Source organism: Heloderma suspectum, chromosome 6, assembly GCF_057233095.1.
Source record: "Heloderma suspectum isolate Gila_16-S chromosome 6, 16-S_ref, whole genome shotgun sequence".
Classification (NCBI taxonomy): domain Eukaryota; kingdom Metazoa; phylum Chordata; class Lepidosauria; order Squamata; family Helodermatidae; genus Heloderma; species Heloderma suspectum.
In genome coordinates, this window is record NC_139463.1 from 53,858,003 (window position 1) to 53,876,620 (window position 18,618).

General features: G+C 47.4%; 1 protein-coding gene across 1 annotated transcript in view; it reads right to left on the reverse strand.

The window, feature by feature from the left end:
* The window catches only part of WNT3 (Wnt family member 3), a 36,921-nt gene extending 20,732 nt beyond the window's left edge, over positions 1 to 16,189 (reverse strand). Inside the window, exon 1 of the mRNA XM_084808222.1 lies at positions 16,110 to 16,189. Within this exon, the coding sequence (XP_084664348.1) occupies positions 16,110 to 16,189 (80 nt within the window). The remainder of the gene's footprint in view (positions 1 to 16,109) is intronic.
* Between the last annotated feature and the right edge of the window lie 2,429 nt (positions 16,190 to 18,618).

Here is an 18,618-nt window from a genome sequence, read left to right on the forward strand (position 1 = left end):
GTCCAGGGATTTCTGGGAATGACCAACTATTTAGCTAGGTTTTGTAAACGCCTCTCAGAGAACTGTGAGATCCTGAGGCACTTGACACGTCGAGAGACACTGTGGGAATGGACGGAGCAACATGAAAATGCTTTCCAAAGGGTAAAGGAGATGATTGCAACAGTCCCCATCTTGAAGTTTTACAGCCCAGAAGAGCCATTAATGCTTCAGCGTGGTGCATGAGAAACAGGTCTAGAGACGCCCATGCCCCGAGGAGGGCTGTCCTCCTTGGGCTATGCAGAAGACAGAAAAGGGCTGTGCCCAAACTGAAAAAGACCTACTTGCAATCCTTTTTGGAATAGAGAAATTCAGCTGTACACATATGGATGCACAGTAGGTGTCCAGAATGACCATATACCTCTGGAAAATATATGGAAAAAACCTTACTCAGTGCACCAAAGCATCTACAGAACATGATGATGCATCTGCAGAAGAATGATATACAAATCAACTACTATCCTGGCAGAGACCTAGTGTTAGCAGATACCCCGAGCCAGGCATACCCATCAGAAACTGCCATGGAGGCATCAACAGAAGCTGAAGTAGAAACCATCAGTATGGTACAGCACTTACCCATATCTGAGAAAAGACTGAGAGAGATTTAGTGATGAATACAGGAAACAAAAGACATTATCGTGCATTTCTGGCCAACTCTGTAATAGCACGAGTTCTAGTCTCTGGAGGATGTTGTTTTGATTTATTTTATTTATACCCCTGCTTGAGTGCCATTTTTTGGTAGAAAGGCAGGCTGTAAATCAAATAAATTTATTTTACTTCTCAGAGTAGTTACTCTCATTGAGCAAATTTTCCTTCCATTTATTACCCATCCTTTAAATCTGTGCAAATTTAGAGGCTGGGATGTAAATGGAGGGGGAATTTACACAAATTTAGACGCGGGGAAGTAAGTAGTGACATGACTGAAGGGTTGCCTGCACTCATAAAGCCCACTGACAGGTAGCCCTTTCTTCTCATCCATGTGGGAACAAATGATACCGCCAAGCAGAGCTATGAAGAAATCACGTCAGACTTTGAAGCTTTGTCAAGGAAACTCAAAAACTTTGGGGACCACATAGTTTTCTCACCCACCCTTCCAGTAGATAGAAAAGGGATAGGAAAGGAAAATATTCTGGGTGAATGACTGGCTATGAAGGTGGTGCTGACGCAAGAGATTTGAATTCTGGGACCACGGGCTATACTTCCTGGAAGATGGACTGTTGTAAAGGGATGGGTTGCACCTCACAAGGGCTGGGAAGACTGTGTTTGGCCACAGCATGAAGAACTTTATCAGGAGGGCTTTAAACTGAATCCTATGGGGCAAGGAGACGTAAAGTTGGGGGTAACAATGGACGAAGGCTTATGCATGGCAACAGAGAGAACAGCTCTAATAGCCCCCAATAATAGTCTTCAAACACATTGAAGGAAGAAAGCCAGATTATAAAGCACATGGCCTTCAATGTCTATATACCAATGCCTAGAGTATGGGAAACAAACAGATCGAACTTGAACTCTTAATACAGGAGGGAAATTATGACTTGATAGGTGTAACTGAGACTTGGTGGGATGACTCTCATGACTGGAATACAGCAATTGAAGCATATAACTTGTTCAAAAAGAACAGGAGGAACAGAAATGGAGGTGGGGTTGCACTATAAGTTAAAAATACATATCTCTGCACAGAAATACAGGAGGATGAGCTTGGTAGTCCCATCGAGAGCATCTGGGTTAAAATAAATGGAGTAAAGAATAAAAGGAACATGGTGGTCAGAGTCTACTACTGGCCACCCAATCAAGGAGAAGACGAGGATGAAACTTTTGACAAGCAAATTGCCAATGTTTCAAGGAAGCATGATGTAGTAGTAATGGGGGACTTCAATTTTCCTGATATTTGTTGGGAGACAAATTCTGCAAAACGTGGCCCCTCCAAGAGATTCCTGACTTGTGTTGCTGATAATTTCCTCCTACAGAAAGTAGAGGAAGGAACTAAAGGATAGGCTATCCTTGACTTGATCCTAAGCAACAGAGATGACTTAGTGGATAAAGTAGCAGTTACGGGAACTCTGGGGGGAAACTGACCATGTTATACTGGAGTTCTTGGTTCTAAAGGAAGCAAAAGCTGATTGTAGCCAAATGCGTACCCTGGATTTTAGGAAAGCCGATTTTAATAAACTCAGAACAATGATAAGTAAGGTCTCATGGCAAGCGACTCTAACAAGAAAAGGAGTCCAAGAGGGGTGGAAGTTTAAAAAAAGAAGAAGTTCTCAAGGCACAATTACAAACCATTCCAACAAGAAGAAAAGGTGGAAGAGCCAATGTGGCTTCACAAAAAGCTTAGAGATGACCTAAAAACAAAAAAAGGACACATATAGGAAGCAGAAAGAAGGCCGAGCAACAAAGGAAGAGTACAGGCAGGTAGCACAGAATTGCAGGGATGGCATCAGGAAGGCTAAAGCTGAGAACGAGCTGAGGTTAGCAAGGGATGCTAAAAGCAACAAAAAGGCTTTCTTCAGCTACGTGCATAGTAAAAGACAGAGGAAAGAAATGGTGGTTCAACTATTAAATAAGGATAGCAAAATGATACAGATGATAAGGAAAAGGCAAAGGTGCTCAATTCCTACTTTGGGTCAGACGGGTCTATGAGCCCCCTGGCAAAGGCGAAGTACAGGCTGAAGGGGCAGGATTGCAGCTTGATATCGGTACGCTTATGGTCAAGGAATACCTAATTACTTGGAATGAGTTCAAATCTCCAGGGCCAGATGAACTGCACCCTAGAGTAATACAGGAACTGGCAGAACTGTATTTATACATATATTGGCATGGATTGGTGTGGGGAAAGCTGAGAGTGATTTGTGCAAAAATGAAGCATTGGGCCAGATGCAATGATAGCACTTTGGGAAGGCTACATCTGGTTATGTTGGATGTTTTCTTGTCGCTCAAAGCTTATTTGGGGATGCAACACACGCACCCCAATTCCTTATTAATTTATACATAACAATTGGGCCATGTCATAGAGGACCATCTACCAGTACTGTAGGTATCATTTGGGGTGGCCCAAACCTTATTTTGGGGTTCACTCCCCCAGATCCTTATTCATATATCTCCCAATTGCTGACATGTAAAGTGGCCATGGGTCCTACTTTACAGAGGACAGTTCTCTGTCTGAAAGACTATTCGGTCCAAGTCTGGTATAAAGATCAAGAAGCAGATGGAGGGAGCATCCAGGGGCCTTGAAGCTGCACATCTACAGTGGGCACCTGGACAGTGCACTGAGCTGCTACATGGGCCATCTGGTCAGCCTTCCCTTTATGGTGAGATGCATGGAATTTGTTGGGCTTCCTCTCCCATCAGCTTGAACCAGCATGGCTAATGGTCAGGAATGCTGAGACTTGTAGTACAAAACATGTGGAGAGCACCAGATTGGAGAATGCTGGCACACGCACATCTGTGTCCTCTTTTGTCCTTGTTTCGGTGATGCATTTCCTCTTTTTTGGCAATGTGTAAATGGCTGCCCACATATTGCCATGGCAGCAGCATGTTTGAGAGGGACTTGCACTAAACTGAAGCATTGGGTTAGAGACGCTGCAGGAATTGCAAGCACTGTCTTTATTAACTTTCTTACATCAAAACTGAAAACAAAGTTTGTACAAGCCCCTACCATGAAATGCACCAGAACCGCACAACTTGTATGCAAACCTGTACACCGGGGCTTGGACGCTAAGATAAGTTGATTTAAGGACGTTTGGAGGAGAGTTTCCCATCACCATCTCTCCCTTGCAATTGCCTGCAATTCCCCCCCCCCCAGCCTCTTCAGAGGGTGGAACAATGTGGGATGGGGTGGGGGCTACAAGGGGGAGGAGAAACTTTCCTTCCATGAAGTTTTAAAGTTAACATATCTTAGGATCCAAACCTGATTTGAAGCCATTTCCCCCTCTCCAGCAGCCCTTTGCACCCTATCCATGTTGTTCAGGCATCCCCCACTCCCACTGTGGTTGGGGGGGCGGGTACAGGTGGTTGAAGGGGATTGTAAACTTCCCTTCCATTCACTTCTGTAAGCGAACTTGTCCTTGTTTTTAATTGTTGGTGTTTCCAAGTTTTGGATTTCTACCTTCCTTATATACATATCTGCAGGAGAGCTCTTGCAGGATGCTCTGGTTAGACATAGCAGATTAACTCTAAGTTTAACATTTCTCTTACCGGCAGAACTCCTGCAAAGCCTATCTCACACAGAACTTGAGCTCTTGCAGTACACTCTGATGATCAGCTCAGCACATGGAATACTTTTACCCACAGTGTCTTGTAGAGGAGCTGAAGTCTTGCAATAAGTCCTGGTTTGCCTTAACAATACTATTTTTGCAAAGTTTATTTGGTTTATCTGATAAATTAGGTTACTAAGAGTTTACACTCTTACCAGGATCAATGTTTTGTTTTATCAGCTTGTCAGATCAGTCAATCCTAAAGGAAATCACCCTGACTGCTCATTGGAAGGACAGATATTGAAGCTGAAGCTCAAATATGTTGGCCACCTAATGCGAAGAGAAAACTCCCTGGAAAAGACCCTGATGCTGGGAAAGATTGAAGGCAAAAGGAGAAGGAGAAGGCAGAGGATGAGATGGCTAGATAGCATCACCGATGCAATGAATATGAACTTGAGCACGCTCCAGGAGAGAGCGGAGGAGGTTCTGATTTCTGAGCGCCATAACAGCTCAGCTTCTTTAGACTATCTTCTTTGCTATCACAGTTGGCAGTATTATTGTTTCTTAGATGTCCTAAGCAATTAATAGTGCTCTTGAATTAAAAGCAGGTTCTGAAGAGCTGTATCAAAATACAAAATACAAAATATCAAAAACAGCTGGCAAAGATAATCTCAAACATGGATAGCGAACCACTTTAGGCAGTGAATGCACCAAGTTTGAGAAACTGAAATTCCAGCAGGCAATAGTTTTCTAGAAAATGAACTTTTTATCCAGTGTACCTCTTTAGTAGCTTTTAAAATCTATAATAATAAAAGAGGATTTGTGTCAGTGCCCTCTGCCAAGAATATGAAACCTAGGCACCTGAAACTTGGCATGCATAATAATGGGACCCCAGGGGTGTGCACCTCGGGGGTTATTTTGTTTTTTAAACACATTAATAAATTTTAATTCATTTCAATGTATCCATGTGGTTGAAGCCTTCAGTCACTGGGGGCAGATGTCCCTAGCTAGCACATAGAATTGCAGTCGGAACAGTTTAAAGCCAGGGGAGATCAGTCGCCTGCAGGACAAAGTTATACACCTGCCCCCTCCGCCTTGCTGTGGGGCAGCCCCTCTCCTCAGGGAAAGGGAGTGGACAGACCCCTCCCTCGGGGGGCTATAAGGGTGCAGCATGGCAGAGGCCATGCCTAGGGGTGGCAGTGGGCCTGGTTTCGCTCAGATGGGCCAGGCACCATGTGTTCAACTCTGACAGCTGTGTAAGCTTGCTTGAAAGGTGTTCTGTATCAAATGAAGGGCTGTTCCAACCTGCGTTAAGCCGGGTCTGTTCTCTACTAATAAGCATAAATAAGATGCTTCAGAATTGCCCTGCTGTAGCCACCTCAGTTTTTCTGTTTTCTTCTCCTTTCCCCTTCTATTTTCATTTTGGGGTATGTTAGCTCCCTCCCCTATTATGACACAACGAAAGAAGGGGTGGGGGGTGGGGGACAGGTTTAAACATTTTTCAGGAGTCTTGTCATCTTTTATCAGATCAGCCTGGAGCTTTTATGTCGGGAGCTTGCCAGGCAGTGTTCAGTTCTCTTTACTGTACATCAGCCGTTCACATTCCACAAAGTTCAGTCAACTTCCTTGCACCTTCCAGCTGTTTAGAGAACATAATTTTTGATTCCTATGCAGAAATCTGTATCTGAACAAAACTTAATAATCCATATTTTAAAAACTGATATTTTGGTTAGTTAATTTCTGGTTTCTAATTTTTTAAGCCCTTCTTTTAAGTTTTGTATTTATTATATAAATTTTATATAATAAAATCAAAAATTTATATAATTTTTATACATTATAACACAAGCAGTCAAATATACAAAGCAAGCACAAATGAGCCTACACAAGGCATCCAGAGCTACACAGAGAACAAAGGAGGTTGCAAGATACTTCCTGCAATGCAAATAACTGTGTGACCTGGTTCGCACCATCAAAACAGCCCACCGTAGCTTATTTTAGCCATGGTGGATTGCAGCGCATGCCCGGCCAGTGCATGCCAGGCAGGTTTTGAATTTCCAGTGGGTGGCCACAGCTTGTCATGTTGTGCAAACCCAGGCAGTGGGGTTTTTGTGAGGGTAAAACAACCCTTGCATAACCCATAGATTGTTGTTGGGTTATGCAAGTGTTGTTTAACCCTCACACAATCCCCGCTGACCCCCAGGTTCACATGACAAGTCGCAGCCGGTGTTGAATAAGCCACGGTGGGCTGTTCAGTCATGCGGACTGGCTCGATGACTCGCACACATGAGCAAAGTCATATGCTACAGGAGTTGCATACTGCTTCGCCTCCTATGAACACCTGGGATGGGGGAAGGTCCTTCCTTAACCCAACTGTGGGGTCAGTTTGACTCTTGAGAATGAGAAAAATTCAGCTACCGCATCTTCCAACCTGAAACATATTTGGGTGCGTAGCTTATTTTATTTATTTATTTTATTTATTACATTTATTAATCGCCCATCTGACTGGTCACCCAGCCACTCTGGGCGATGTACAACCCACCATAAACAATTTAAAACAATAAAATTTTACCATAAAATTTTTTTAAAAAAAATACCCTAACCCACCCCAAATGCCTGCCTGAACAACCATGTTTTTAATGCACGACGGAAGCTCATTAAAGAGGGGGCATGACGGAGTTCCCTAGGGAGGGAGTTCCACAGAGTGGGGGCCACCACAGAGAAGGCCCTCTCCCTCGTCCCCACCAGTCTAGCTGTCCTGGCTGATGGGACAGAGAGAAGGCCATCCGAGGCTGATCTTGTTAAGCGGCCTGTCTGGTGTTGCTGGAGGCGCTCCTTAAGCTTAGGAACAGGATACTTGAAGGGCCACCCATCTCTGTACATATGTACCCATACATTATGATTTTCTATAAGAGACCTTCTGCAGGTGCCCGCACGGTTGGAGGTGAGGTGGGTAGCTACCAATTTTGGAATTCTCTCCCCAGAGATGTTCACGTGGTGCCTACTTTGTTGTCTTTCCAGCACCAGGCAAATGCCTTTTTTAATCTTCCCATGCCTTTAAGACATAATTTTAGTCCTGCTAATTGTTTTAATCTGGCTTTTAAGACCTTGCTGCCTTTTAGTTCTTATGTTTTATAATTGTTTTGCTCTGTTTTATTTGTGCAGTAATTGTTTTGTATCTTCTTTTTTATGTAAGTTGTCTTGGGAATTTGTACTGAAGGGCAGCATAAAACTATTTATAATAAATAATACAGATGCATAACAGCCTATCTCTGATGCCCCAGGGAAGGGATAGGGAAATCCTGACTTACTCCACTGCAACCTTCCCCAGCTTGGTGGCCTCACATGTTTTGGACTATAACTTGCATCATCCCTGGCCATTGGCCAAGCTAGCTGTGCCTGATGGGAATTTCAGTCCAAAACATCTGGAAGGTACCATTTTGGGGAAGGCTGTGCTACTGGATCATGTTAGAGGCACCAGAACAGGAATCATACAATGTCCCTCATAAAAGCCTGGGGATGTTCTTTGCCCTGAACACTGTTCCAGGACATACCAGGTTTAACATTTAAAAAACCTCCTGGCTGCCAGCCTAAATTGGACATCCAAAATAAAAGGAGGAAGTATGCATCTTGGAGGAGGGGGAATGTCCAAGGATGCGAGGCACGGCCATGACTTCTCCATCGTGAAAGCAAGCTGGATCAAGATGCTTCCCAAGAGGGGCATCTTGCAGGCAAAACCTCTTTTGTGGAAGTATGTGCCAGACTACAAGTCATGTGCGAACTACGAGTGTTTGTCACTTTGTGTTCAGAGAATACAGCTGAGCAGTTTGTATCGCAGCAGAACATCTTCAACCAGGTTTTGTGATATTATTTTGTCTGCCATTTACATAAGTGGGGGGGGGGCAGATGATAAACTGTTTAAAACATTTTATACTGTTTTGCTTATATAAACGCGCACGCGCGGAAATGCCAGAAACATAGTGAATATTTACATTTCCTAAGGTGGCCCAGGGAAAGTCACAGGAATGTTTGTTTGTGCCATGGGACTTTCTTCCTTTTTTTTTTTTTAAACAGTTGACCACCCACTGCATGATATATTTCTTTTCCAGGTAAACTGAGGAAATGAAGATATTTGAAAATTTACTGAAGGCAATTAAGGCCGATTCAACAAAAGTTTCACGTATATTGGACACCACAGAGGCTTGCTATGAAGAAGTTGGCTGGCTCTGCCAGATGCTGGCGATGTAATGAGGACCGGGCCTCATTGAGGCATATGATATAGGCATGTCCTGTAGTGGCTTTTTTGGTTGGAAGTCGTTGCTCATACAGATTTTGTTGTTTAATGATCTGTGATAATAGAGGATGTACATGCACTTTTAAACTACATCCCTGTGATGTGGGGATTAACAGCTGGACAGCAAAAGTGTACACTGGGAGCCCTTACAGCCGCAAAGGGACTTATACCTCAGGTTTGGAAGGATAAACACCCCCTACCTATCACTCCATGGACTGATCTTCCTGCTCTTGCTAAATTTGAACATTATCTCCTACAGCCATCGTGCTTATTTACATATATGGACTTTATATATGCTTACTTTAGCTGCCCCCTTCCATAATGTAACTCCTTTGTTGAGGAAACTGGACTGGCTACTTATTCACTACTGGGCCAGGTTTAAGGTTTTAGTACTAGTGTACAAAGCCCTAAACAACTTGGGACCAGGATACCTGAGCGAGCACCTTCTCCCTTACCAACCTGCCCGGTCACTGAGATCATCAGAGGGCTTGCTCCTGGTGGTTCCACATGGATCTATGGCCCAATTGGGGTCCACCAAGAGAAGAGCCTTCCGTGTGGTGGCCCCCTTTTTTTGGAATTCCCTGCCCCTGGAGGTCATGCAGGCACCAACACTGCATTGTTTCCAGCGCCCCCTGAAAACAGCACTGTTCCAGGAGACATTCCTTAATTGACCAGTTATGGTTTTGTTATTGACATTGTGTTTTTTAAACAAGTATAATTTTAATGTGGTGTTTTAATCTTTATTCTTTTACTGTTTTATCTTTTGTATTCACTGCTCCAAAATCTGTTCTACATATGGAGCAGTATATAAATATTGTAAATAAACAAACAAATATTTAGATATATTAACATATATATTTGAAATGGAATTGTAAAGTCCTTTTTCTCTTTCTTTCTTTCTTTCTTATTAAGACTGATGTAAATAATTACTGTGTAAGGATATTTTCTATAGCCTTTGTTTTTTCTTGTTTTTCCCAGCTTTGTGCCCCCCCTCTTTTGTTTGTTATTGTTATATTTTCAAATAAATTAAAAAAACACAGCAACTTAGGTCTTGTATGTGGAAACACCATTAGACTCTGGCTTACTATTTGTCTCAGCACAGCTTACTTCCTGAACCTGATACTGTCATTATCTCCCACCCCCGGGAAAAGGGTTTGACCTCTAACTCCTGTTTGACCCAGACAAGGTGCACATATTTGGCTGCAGTGACATTTTACACTTCTCATTGGGCTGGCACTGACAATGATATGATATGAATATGATAATACTTCAAACACATGCCTCACTGACCTTTTACATCATGGCACTCCTGCACAAGCGCAAGCCTTCTTACTTAACCATGTTAAAAAGATGTTTGAACATTATTGGAGGTGTGTCCCTTAAAGTGGATACATGCCATTTTGTCCCATTTGCTTATGTTATCCAGAATTTGTTGCAATCAATTACTCTTATTGCCTATTTTACACATCAGGAACCTCTGCTGAAACTGGGGTGCCTGAGGACACACAGTGAATTCATATCAGAGAAGCTACGTAGAGAACTGAGATAACCTGGATCCAAGCCCAGCTCCCTTTCAACTGGATCACTCTTAGTCAGTCTGATTGCCAGCCACATTGCTGAATGATGAAATGAAAACCAGCTAACATCCGACATCAGATGCTTTAATCAGAACTGATCAGGTTAAAGGAATAAATAAAATGGCAGCAAGGTAAAGGATTCCTTATAAAAAGGTAAAGGTGTCCCCAACCAGTCGTGTCCGACTCTAGGGTGTGGTGCTCATCTCCATTTCTAAGCTGAAGAGCCAGCGCCGTCCGAAGATGCTTCCGTGGTCTTGTGGCCGGCATGACTGAACACCAAGGTGCACGGAACACTGTTACCTTTCCCGCCAAAGCGGTACCTATTTATCTACTTGCAATTTCTTGCTTTCGAACTGCTAGGTTGGCAGGAGCTGGGACTGAAGACGGGAGCTCACTCCATCACGCAGCACTCGGGTCTCGAAGTGCTGACCTTCCGGTCTGCAATTCAGCGTCTTAACCACTAAGCCACCGCAGCCCCTTACCACTAAGCCACCGCAGCCCCTTACCACTAAGCCACCGCAGCCCCTTACCACTAAGCCACTGCGGCCCCTTACCACTAAGCCACCGCGGCCCCTTACCACTAAGCCACCGCGGCCCCTTAGGATTCCTTGTAGTAATTCCTAAATAGATTAGGAGCGTTACTCCGCACGCTGTGGATACAGTTAGTGCGCAAGAGGCGGCCTGTGGCAAACCGGTTTTGTGGGATCGGTTCCAGGTTCTTCCTCCTGATGAAATGGACAAGGTGCTTTCATCTGTAAGGCTGACCACCTGCTTACTTGATCCTTGCCCATCTTGGCTCATTATGGGCTGCAGAGAGACTGGGTGAGGGGATCAGGGCGGTGTTGAACGCCTCCCTTGAGGAGGGAGTGATGCCATCAGCCCTCAAGGAGGCAGTGATAAGACCGCTCTTAAAGAAGCCCTCCTTGGATCCTCAAGTTCTGAACAACTTTTGCCCAGTCTCAAATCTGCCATTTTGGGGCAAGGTGATTGAGCGGGTGGTAGCGGTGCAGTTGAAGGCACACTTGGAAGAAACTGATTATCTAGACCCATTGCAGTCGGGCTTCAGGCTTGGGCATGGGACAGAAACGGCCTTGGTCGCCTTGGTGGATGATATGAGGAAGGCTCTGGATAGGGGTGAATGCTCCTTCCTTGTTCTCCTCGACCTCTCAGCGGCTTTTGATACAATTGACCACGGTATCCTCCTGGACTGCCTGGAGGGGGTGGGCATTGGAGACACCGTATTGCGGTGGTTCCGGTCCTTCTTCTCCAGCAGGTACCAGAGGGTAGCACTGGGAGAGGAGGTTTCGGACCCGTGGCCACTCACTTGTGGGGTGCCACAGGGTTCCATTCTCTCCCCGAAGCTATTTAACATCTATGTGAAGCCGCTGGGGGCTATCATCAGGAGGTTTGGGATGCGGTGTCATCAATATGCGGATGACATGCAGCTCTACCTCTCGTTCAAATTTTCACCAAGGTTGGCCATAGAATCCCTGTCCAAATGTCTGGAGACAGTGAGTGGCTGGATGGGGAGGAATAAGCTGAAGTTGAACCCTGACAAGACCGAGATACTTTTGGTGGGAGACAAGAGGAGGCTGGGGGATGTTGACCTGGTGTAGAATGGGGTACGGCTACCCTTGAAAGACCAGGTCCGCAGCCTGGGGGTCATTTTGGACTCCCAGCTGTCCATGGAGGCTCAGGTGTCAGCTGTGAGCCGGACAGCACTGTATCAACTCCATCTGATATGGCGGCTGCGCCCCTTCCTTCCCGACCATCTGCTCCCATCGGTAGTACATGCCCTGGTCTCCTCTCGTTTAGACTACTGTAATGCGCTCTACGTGGGGTTACCCTTGAAGATGGTTCGGAAGCTGCAGCTGGTACAGAACGCAGCGGCTCGCCTGATTAAAGGCAGCCGCTGGCGAGATCACATCACTCCAGTGCTGAAGGAGTTGCACTGGTTACCAGTTGTTTTCCGGGCCAAATTCAAGGTGTTGGTTTTGACCTTTAAAACCCTATATGGTTCCGGCCCAGCCTATCTTAAGGAGTGCCTCCAGCAACACCAGACAGGCCGCTTAACAAGATCAGCCTCGGATGGCCTTCTCTCTGTCCCATCAGCCAGGACAGCTAGACTGGTGGGGACAAGGGAGAGGGCCTTTTCTGTGGTGGCCCCCACTCTGTGGAACTCCCTCCCTAGGGAGCGCCGCCATGCCCCCTCTTTAATGAGCTTCCGCCATGCATTAAAAACATGGTTGTACAGGCAGGCATTTGGGGTGGGTTAGGGTATTTTAGAAAATGTTTTATTGTAGAATTTTATTGTTTTAAACTGTTTTATTATATGCTGTACATCGCCCAGAGTGGCTGGGTGCCCAGCCAGATGGGCAATTAATAACTTTAATAAATAAATAAAATAGTAGGAATACGTAAAGCTGGAAGGCCGTATTGGAGAGGAAAGCTAGAGCTATTTTGTCTGTCTTGCTCACTCACTGGTGTCCTATAGCCATTTGCCAGCCCTGCCACATCCCTTGCGCATTCATCACCATCTAGCTCCAACTGACCGTTCCCTGGGACTGCAGACTCTGGCCTCAGCCATTGGCCAGAGAACCAAGGGCCCCCAGGAGTGCACCACTGCTTCCCAGGAAGAACATCATGGCAAGGAGACCTCCTTGGCCCCTTACATCTGCCAGAGAGGGAGCAGCTTCAGGGAGCTTGTTTCATCCTCCCCTGCCACGAAGGACAGCTACAAGAATTTTGAAACAAAAAACTAGTACTTCAGATTTGTTTTTTTCCTCCTCCCTCCCAATACTTTTTTCCTTTTGTGTTGTGCCTTTTGGATTGTAAGCCTGAGGCAGGGCCTGTCTTAATATTAATCTTTGTAAGCCACTCTGAGAGCGTTTTCAGGAGAAAAGTGTTGTAAATAAAGAAATTAATAAAAATGTGCAAATATCCCTGTTCTTTCCCACTTTCCCATATAATGTTACTCCAGCCTTGATTCTAGCATCACACCCCTATGATATATTATGGACAGTACCACCCACCCCTCAAACTTCAGACTTTGTAGCTGGAATAAATTGAATACTGCAAGTTAACAAGTCCAAATATGGCCTGATATCTAGTGCTGTATTCTCAGCACAGACTCGTTAGACTGGAGAACTGGGGAGGCTTTTTTTTTAAGTGCTGAGGTATAAATGCCCAGATTTTAAAATGCAGAAGTACATTGTGACTCTCCCACTTCCTGATCTAAAAGTCCATGTCCGCTGCTGCATATTTCCTGACCTACAACGGACATCCCCATGTTCCATGCTGAAATAAAGGTGATAAAACTAAGCCACATATTAAAATAATTGCATGCATTTGCATTCATTCAAATAATATTGTTCAATCGTTATTAAATCGTCAAACAGTGAGGAGTTTTGAATTGCTATGTGTTAAGGCTAAAATCGATCCATACAGCCTATTTTTAGGCTGTCTTGATTTTCTTGTGATTTATCTCTTCCAACATGTATTGGATTTATCCTGCAGAGGGAGTTGAGCATTTGCTCTGGCATGTCTAGAAATTCACCTCTTTGCAATGCTCCTCTTAATAGGCAGTGATTAATAGAAGGTAATGGAACAAACAGTTCATATCAACTGACAACAATAAATTGATCTGGAAGGGAAGTAAATGATCAGGAAGTAGGACATCTAGCAAGAAGAAGGAAAGAAGAAGGATCTGGGCATGCACACACCAGCCCCCAGGTCATGACAAATTATGCTTTGGTTCAGCAACACATTAATGCACTCAAATAGGCACTTACCTTTAAATGACCATCAGAACAGAGGGTTTGGTCTTGGCGCTCAATGCAGTTATTATAGTATTTGTCCCCTACTTTAGAGAGCATAATTGTACAAACAGAGAGCTCGATTCAGATGGAGATACATATTTCCTCTGTGCAGGAGCTGCTGACCCTTAAAAATCCTCCCCAGAGCCCTAGTTCCCTTCTCCTAAAATATGTTGGGTGCAAATCCTGTTGAATTATGTGTGTTAGGTTGTCTAGGATCTTGGATCCAGGGATTTAATCCTTGTGTTTGCTGTCACTCAAGATAACCATGGATGTTTCTTTGGTTGGATTAAGGGGGGATGGGGGGCAATTTTGGGGTGATTAAATGGAAAGGAATCACTGGGAAAGACCCTGATGCTGGGAAAGATTGAAGGCAAAAAGAAAAGGGGACAGCAGAGGATGAGATGGAGAGATAGCATCACCGATGCAATGAACATGAACTTGAGCACACTCTGGGAGGGAGTGGAGGACAGGAAGGCCTGGCGTGCTATGGTCCATGGGGTCACGAAGAGTCTGACACGACTGAACGACTGAACAACAACAACAAATGGAAAGGGGGGAATAAAGGTCTTATTTCTCAGTTCATCAAGAAGGATAACAGAATAGATGAGTCTTGTTACTAAAATATCAAGATACCCCTTTATGTCTCAAAATGACTTAATTAATCCAGGTTTAGAGGCCCAACTGGAGTCCAAAAGAGTAGTGTTTGGTAACCATACTAGTCCTCTGAATTGGCTCCCACTAGCAATTCCTCCACTTTGAACAAAGGTTCTAACTCTGAGGTCCCCCACCCCTAATAAACGTGGCAGGAAGTTGGTTTTATCAGACTCGGAGCTGAGAGAGATCTGATTAATCTAAATGAAGGGCTACTGAACTGGAGAAATATCTGATTAATCTAAATGAAGGGGTCTTGAATGTATGACCTATGTCCATTTGGTAACAAAAATAAACTGTTTTTGTTGTCATTTAAGTCTCTATATTACTACCACACAATCATACAACACATAGTCAAATATTGCCAGATCCAATAAATGTTCATTCTTCATTTTTACTACATTTACTAGGGAGCTAATGCAGAGTTTTATGATAAATATCATTTTTCAAAATACTATTTCTTTTTAGTTTATTTCCACAGTCTGGTTTAGCTCATTTCTTCGTTGTGTCAGCTTAGAAAGGGCTTAAGGAATTAAAAATATAGAATGGAATCCTGCAGGATGGAAGAGGAATAATTTAGGTGTTATTGGGGTTAACACTGCTACTAATTCCATTAGATTTAGCATTTTCTTCCACATGTATTTCAAAGAGAAAGCTGAATTTATCAGGAGACAAATAGAATAAGATATTAAGTTATTAAATCCTGCCATCTTTCAATTAACCTGAGATTTGCCTTTGCTGTAAATCTTGACACACACCTTACAATGAAAGATTAATCTTTTGCCACATTTTCCTTAGCTTTTATATTTTGGGTTTGTTTGAATGAGACTAGGAACTAGAATGCACTGGTCGAGAAAAATGTTTTTTGTGTGTTTGTAGGGAACTAAAATGCCACATTTTTGTCATTCTAAAAAAAAATCATAAAATTGGAACATTTATCTTGCTTGCTTTCATTAATTATTTTTTCTGTAGCTAGTGAATTCATAACTAAATATTTAAAAAGAACAATGTAACATAGCTGCCCCAAAATAAAATAAAAAACACACACTCTCCCATCCAGGTCAAGTACTTAAGAACAGAGTGAAGGACGGCCACGTTGTTTAAAGTGAAAAGGCACATCTGACAAATGTCCTTTTATAGAGTATTGTCTGTAATCTATTGTGATTTGCAGCAAAATACTTAATAACAATCTGAATTATTATGTTTTCCATTCAAAACTTCTGAGTTTCCATCCTTTCATTCAACTGCCTTTACAATGTTATTGTCCACGGCTTAAAAATTGCATTCCAAGATGTTACTTTGAAACGTTTAATGAGTGAGGCTGGCAAATTTAAGTAAACAAAAAAAACAACAACTATTAAGTATCACCCTTCCAAAATAAACACATAACACCATCACCTTGAAACTTTGCATTAATTTTAAAAAAGGGAGGACCAAACATATGTATCGAAGCAAAGCACTAAAAGAGAATGTGAACACAGAGGAATATAATGTGAACAAATAAGTTGCCAAAAGTTTGAGATGAGGGGAAAATAAATCTTACCACCAAATGGGGTAACCAGCTAAGACCTTTACGTCACCGATGAGAAAAGCTAAAATTAATCCAAGCAGGTGGCAATCCATTAGTCCAGGCGTGGTGCTGAGGAGAAGACCGCTCTCCACGAAGTTTGCAGAAAAACATTTAAGGCAAAAGTAAAATACGATTCAGGCCTTTTCTACCCCCCGTCCCCCCTCATGCACACACTCAGATAGCCCAAGGAAGCCCCCCGAAGTGGGAAATGGCTCCACGCCTCGCCAGAAAGGCGCCCGGCCGACCCTCTCCCCCGCCCACCCCGGCGATCTGCCCACGGCCTCGGTTAAAAAGTGCTGGGCTCTGGGGATGTCAGGAGACAGCCAATCAGATTGCACGGCCTAAGGTAAGGGATGAGCCGACAGTTCAAAGCTGCCACTCATGCCAGCATCGCCCCCCGCCGGCTCCCGCGACTCATTCCGGCGCTGACCCGGGAGGGGAGGGGAGGGGGCGGGCGGCCCTGGCGAGGGGGTCCTCCAGCCCAGCACGCGCTCTGCTTCTAAGCGCAGCTCTGGAGGGGCGCGCGGCGCACGGCCGTCCGGCATCCCCCGGCGGGGGCGCGCCCCGGAGTCTCGCCTCGGGGCAGGGCGGCGTCCAGATGCGCCAGAGGGGAAGTCGCCGCTGCTGGGGGCCGACACGAGGCGCTGGCTGTTCTGTCGCGCCGTCCCTCCTGCCCTGAGTCGCGGGCTCCGGCCGGTTCGAAGTCCTGCCTTCCCCCGCGCCCTCCTTCGCTTTCGCCCACGCGCAGCAGCCGGCCGGCGGGGCTCCCTTCTCCCGCTCCCCTGCAGGGGCTCCGGCGCTCACCCGCCCCTCCTGGCGAGCGGCGGGCGCGGCCACATCTGGCGGCCGGCGTGGGCTGGCGGGCGCGCTGCGCTCCTGCCCGGAGGCTGCTCGGGCGGGACCGAGAGAGGGGGAGGGCCGCCTGGAGCTGGGCGCGCAGCGCAGGGCCCAGGCTGCCCCGTGTCCGCACGCAAGCGGCCGAGAGCAGCCCTTCGCGACGGCCCCGGTGTTGCGCGCCGCGCGGCTGACGGGCGCAACGCCGGGAGGCGCCCTGCCCCATCGCGAACGCCGCAGCCGAGCCCGGGCGCCGACGAGGGCTCTGGCCGGCGCCCTCCAGGCGGAGGCGGCGCGTTCCCAGGCGCCCCCACTTCCGCGACACCGCCCGGCTGCAGGAACCCAACAGTTCGGGGTGGGACGCGATCCGCGCCTCCGATGTGCCGGCCAGTTCAGGCCGTGCGGGGGCTGCCGCTGCCTGCGACACGAGGGAGGTTCGCAGATGCGGCTCCCGCGCCCGCCTGCTGGCGGCGCGCCGCCTAAGGTTGCGCGCCCTCCGCCCGCGGCCTCCTGCTGCGCGCGACCCCGGGCGGCCGTCTCGCCACCTGGCGAAGCAGGCGTCGGAAGAAAGCCGGCCCCGGCAGACCCCTGCCGCGGGTTCCCGCCCCTGCGCGCGCTCAACGTGGGCCCCCGGGGCCTGCTGCGGGCCCTGCGCCGCCTGAGGGGCGGCTCAGCGCGGGAGCCTTCCCCGCAGAGCGCTGCTTGGCGCGGGCCCTGCGGGGTTGCGGCGCGTGGCCCGGGCCCGGCTTTCGGGGAGCCTTCCGGGCCTGCCGAGCTCTGGTTGCGCTCAAAGCGCTTTCGGAGGGGCCGCGGGTGCGGGGCTGCATCTGCCGCTGCTTCAGTGTTCTCAGTCCCGGTATTCGGTACTGGGCTCTCATGCTTGCTTTATTTCTTGTTTGCTGTCTTGAAGATCGAAACTGATGAAAAGGCGGGATGTGAACCCTTTTAATAAACGAAGTAAAAAACAGGACGAGAACACCCCCCCGGGCGCGCACGCCCCCGCACTATGCGGCGCGGGCTCACGACGTGCGGAGGGGCCCCGGGCAGGCGGGGTTCCGCCTCTGCTCGCGACGAGGCCTTTGCCCGCTCGCCGGCGGGGCCTCGTGCTCGCGGCGTCCGGGCAGCCCGCCCGGCTTCCCGCGCCGCTCTCGGGACGCCTCGCGCGCCGGACCTGCTGCTGTTGTTGCTGCGTGCCCGCGAGCCTCCTTCCGCTCGCAGCACGTCCGCGGCTCTGCCTGCGGCGCGACGGCGTGCGCGTCCTCTGGAGGCGCTCGTGCAGGGGCTGGAGGACGCCCGGCGGCCCGCGCCCGGGCGCTCCAAGCAGCGGCCGCGTCCGCCCGGCGCACGGGCTGCGGTGGGCCCCGACCCGGAAGCCGCTGCATGGCTTCCGAGGTGGGCCCGGCTCAGCTCGGTCTGACTCAGGGGGCGATGCACCTTGGCCCCAACCCGAAGCGGGTTCAGATGGCCAAGTCCCGCCTTGCCCCCCAACGCCCCCGCGCAACCCCCAGCCGCCGCCGCCGCCATGATGGCGGGGATGGCGCAGGTGCGGAGCTGGAGGCGCCGGCGCGGCTGGGCAGGGGGCCAAAGCCCCGAAGCGCCTCGGAGACCCCCTGAGCCGCTTGGGCGGCGTTGCGCCCTCTGCTCCGCC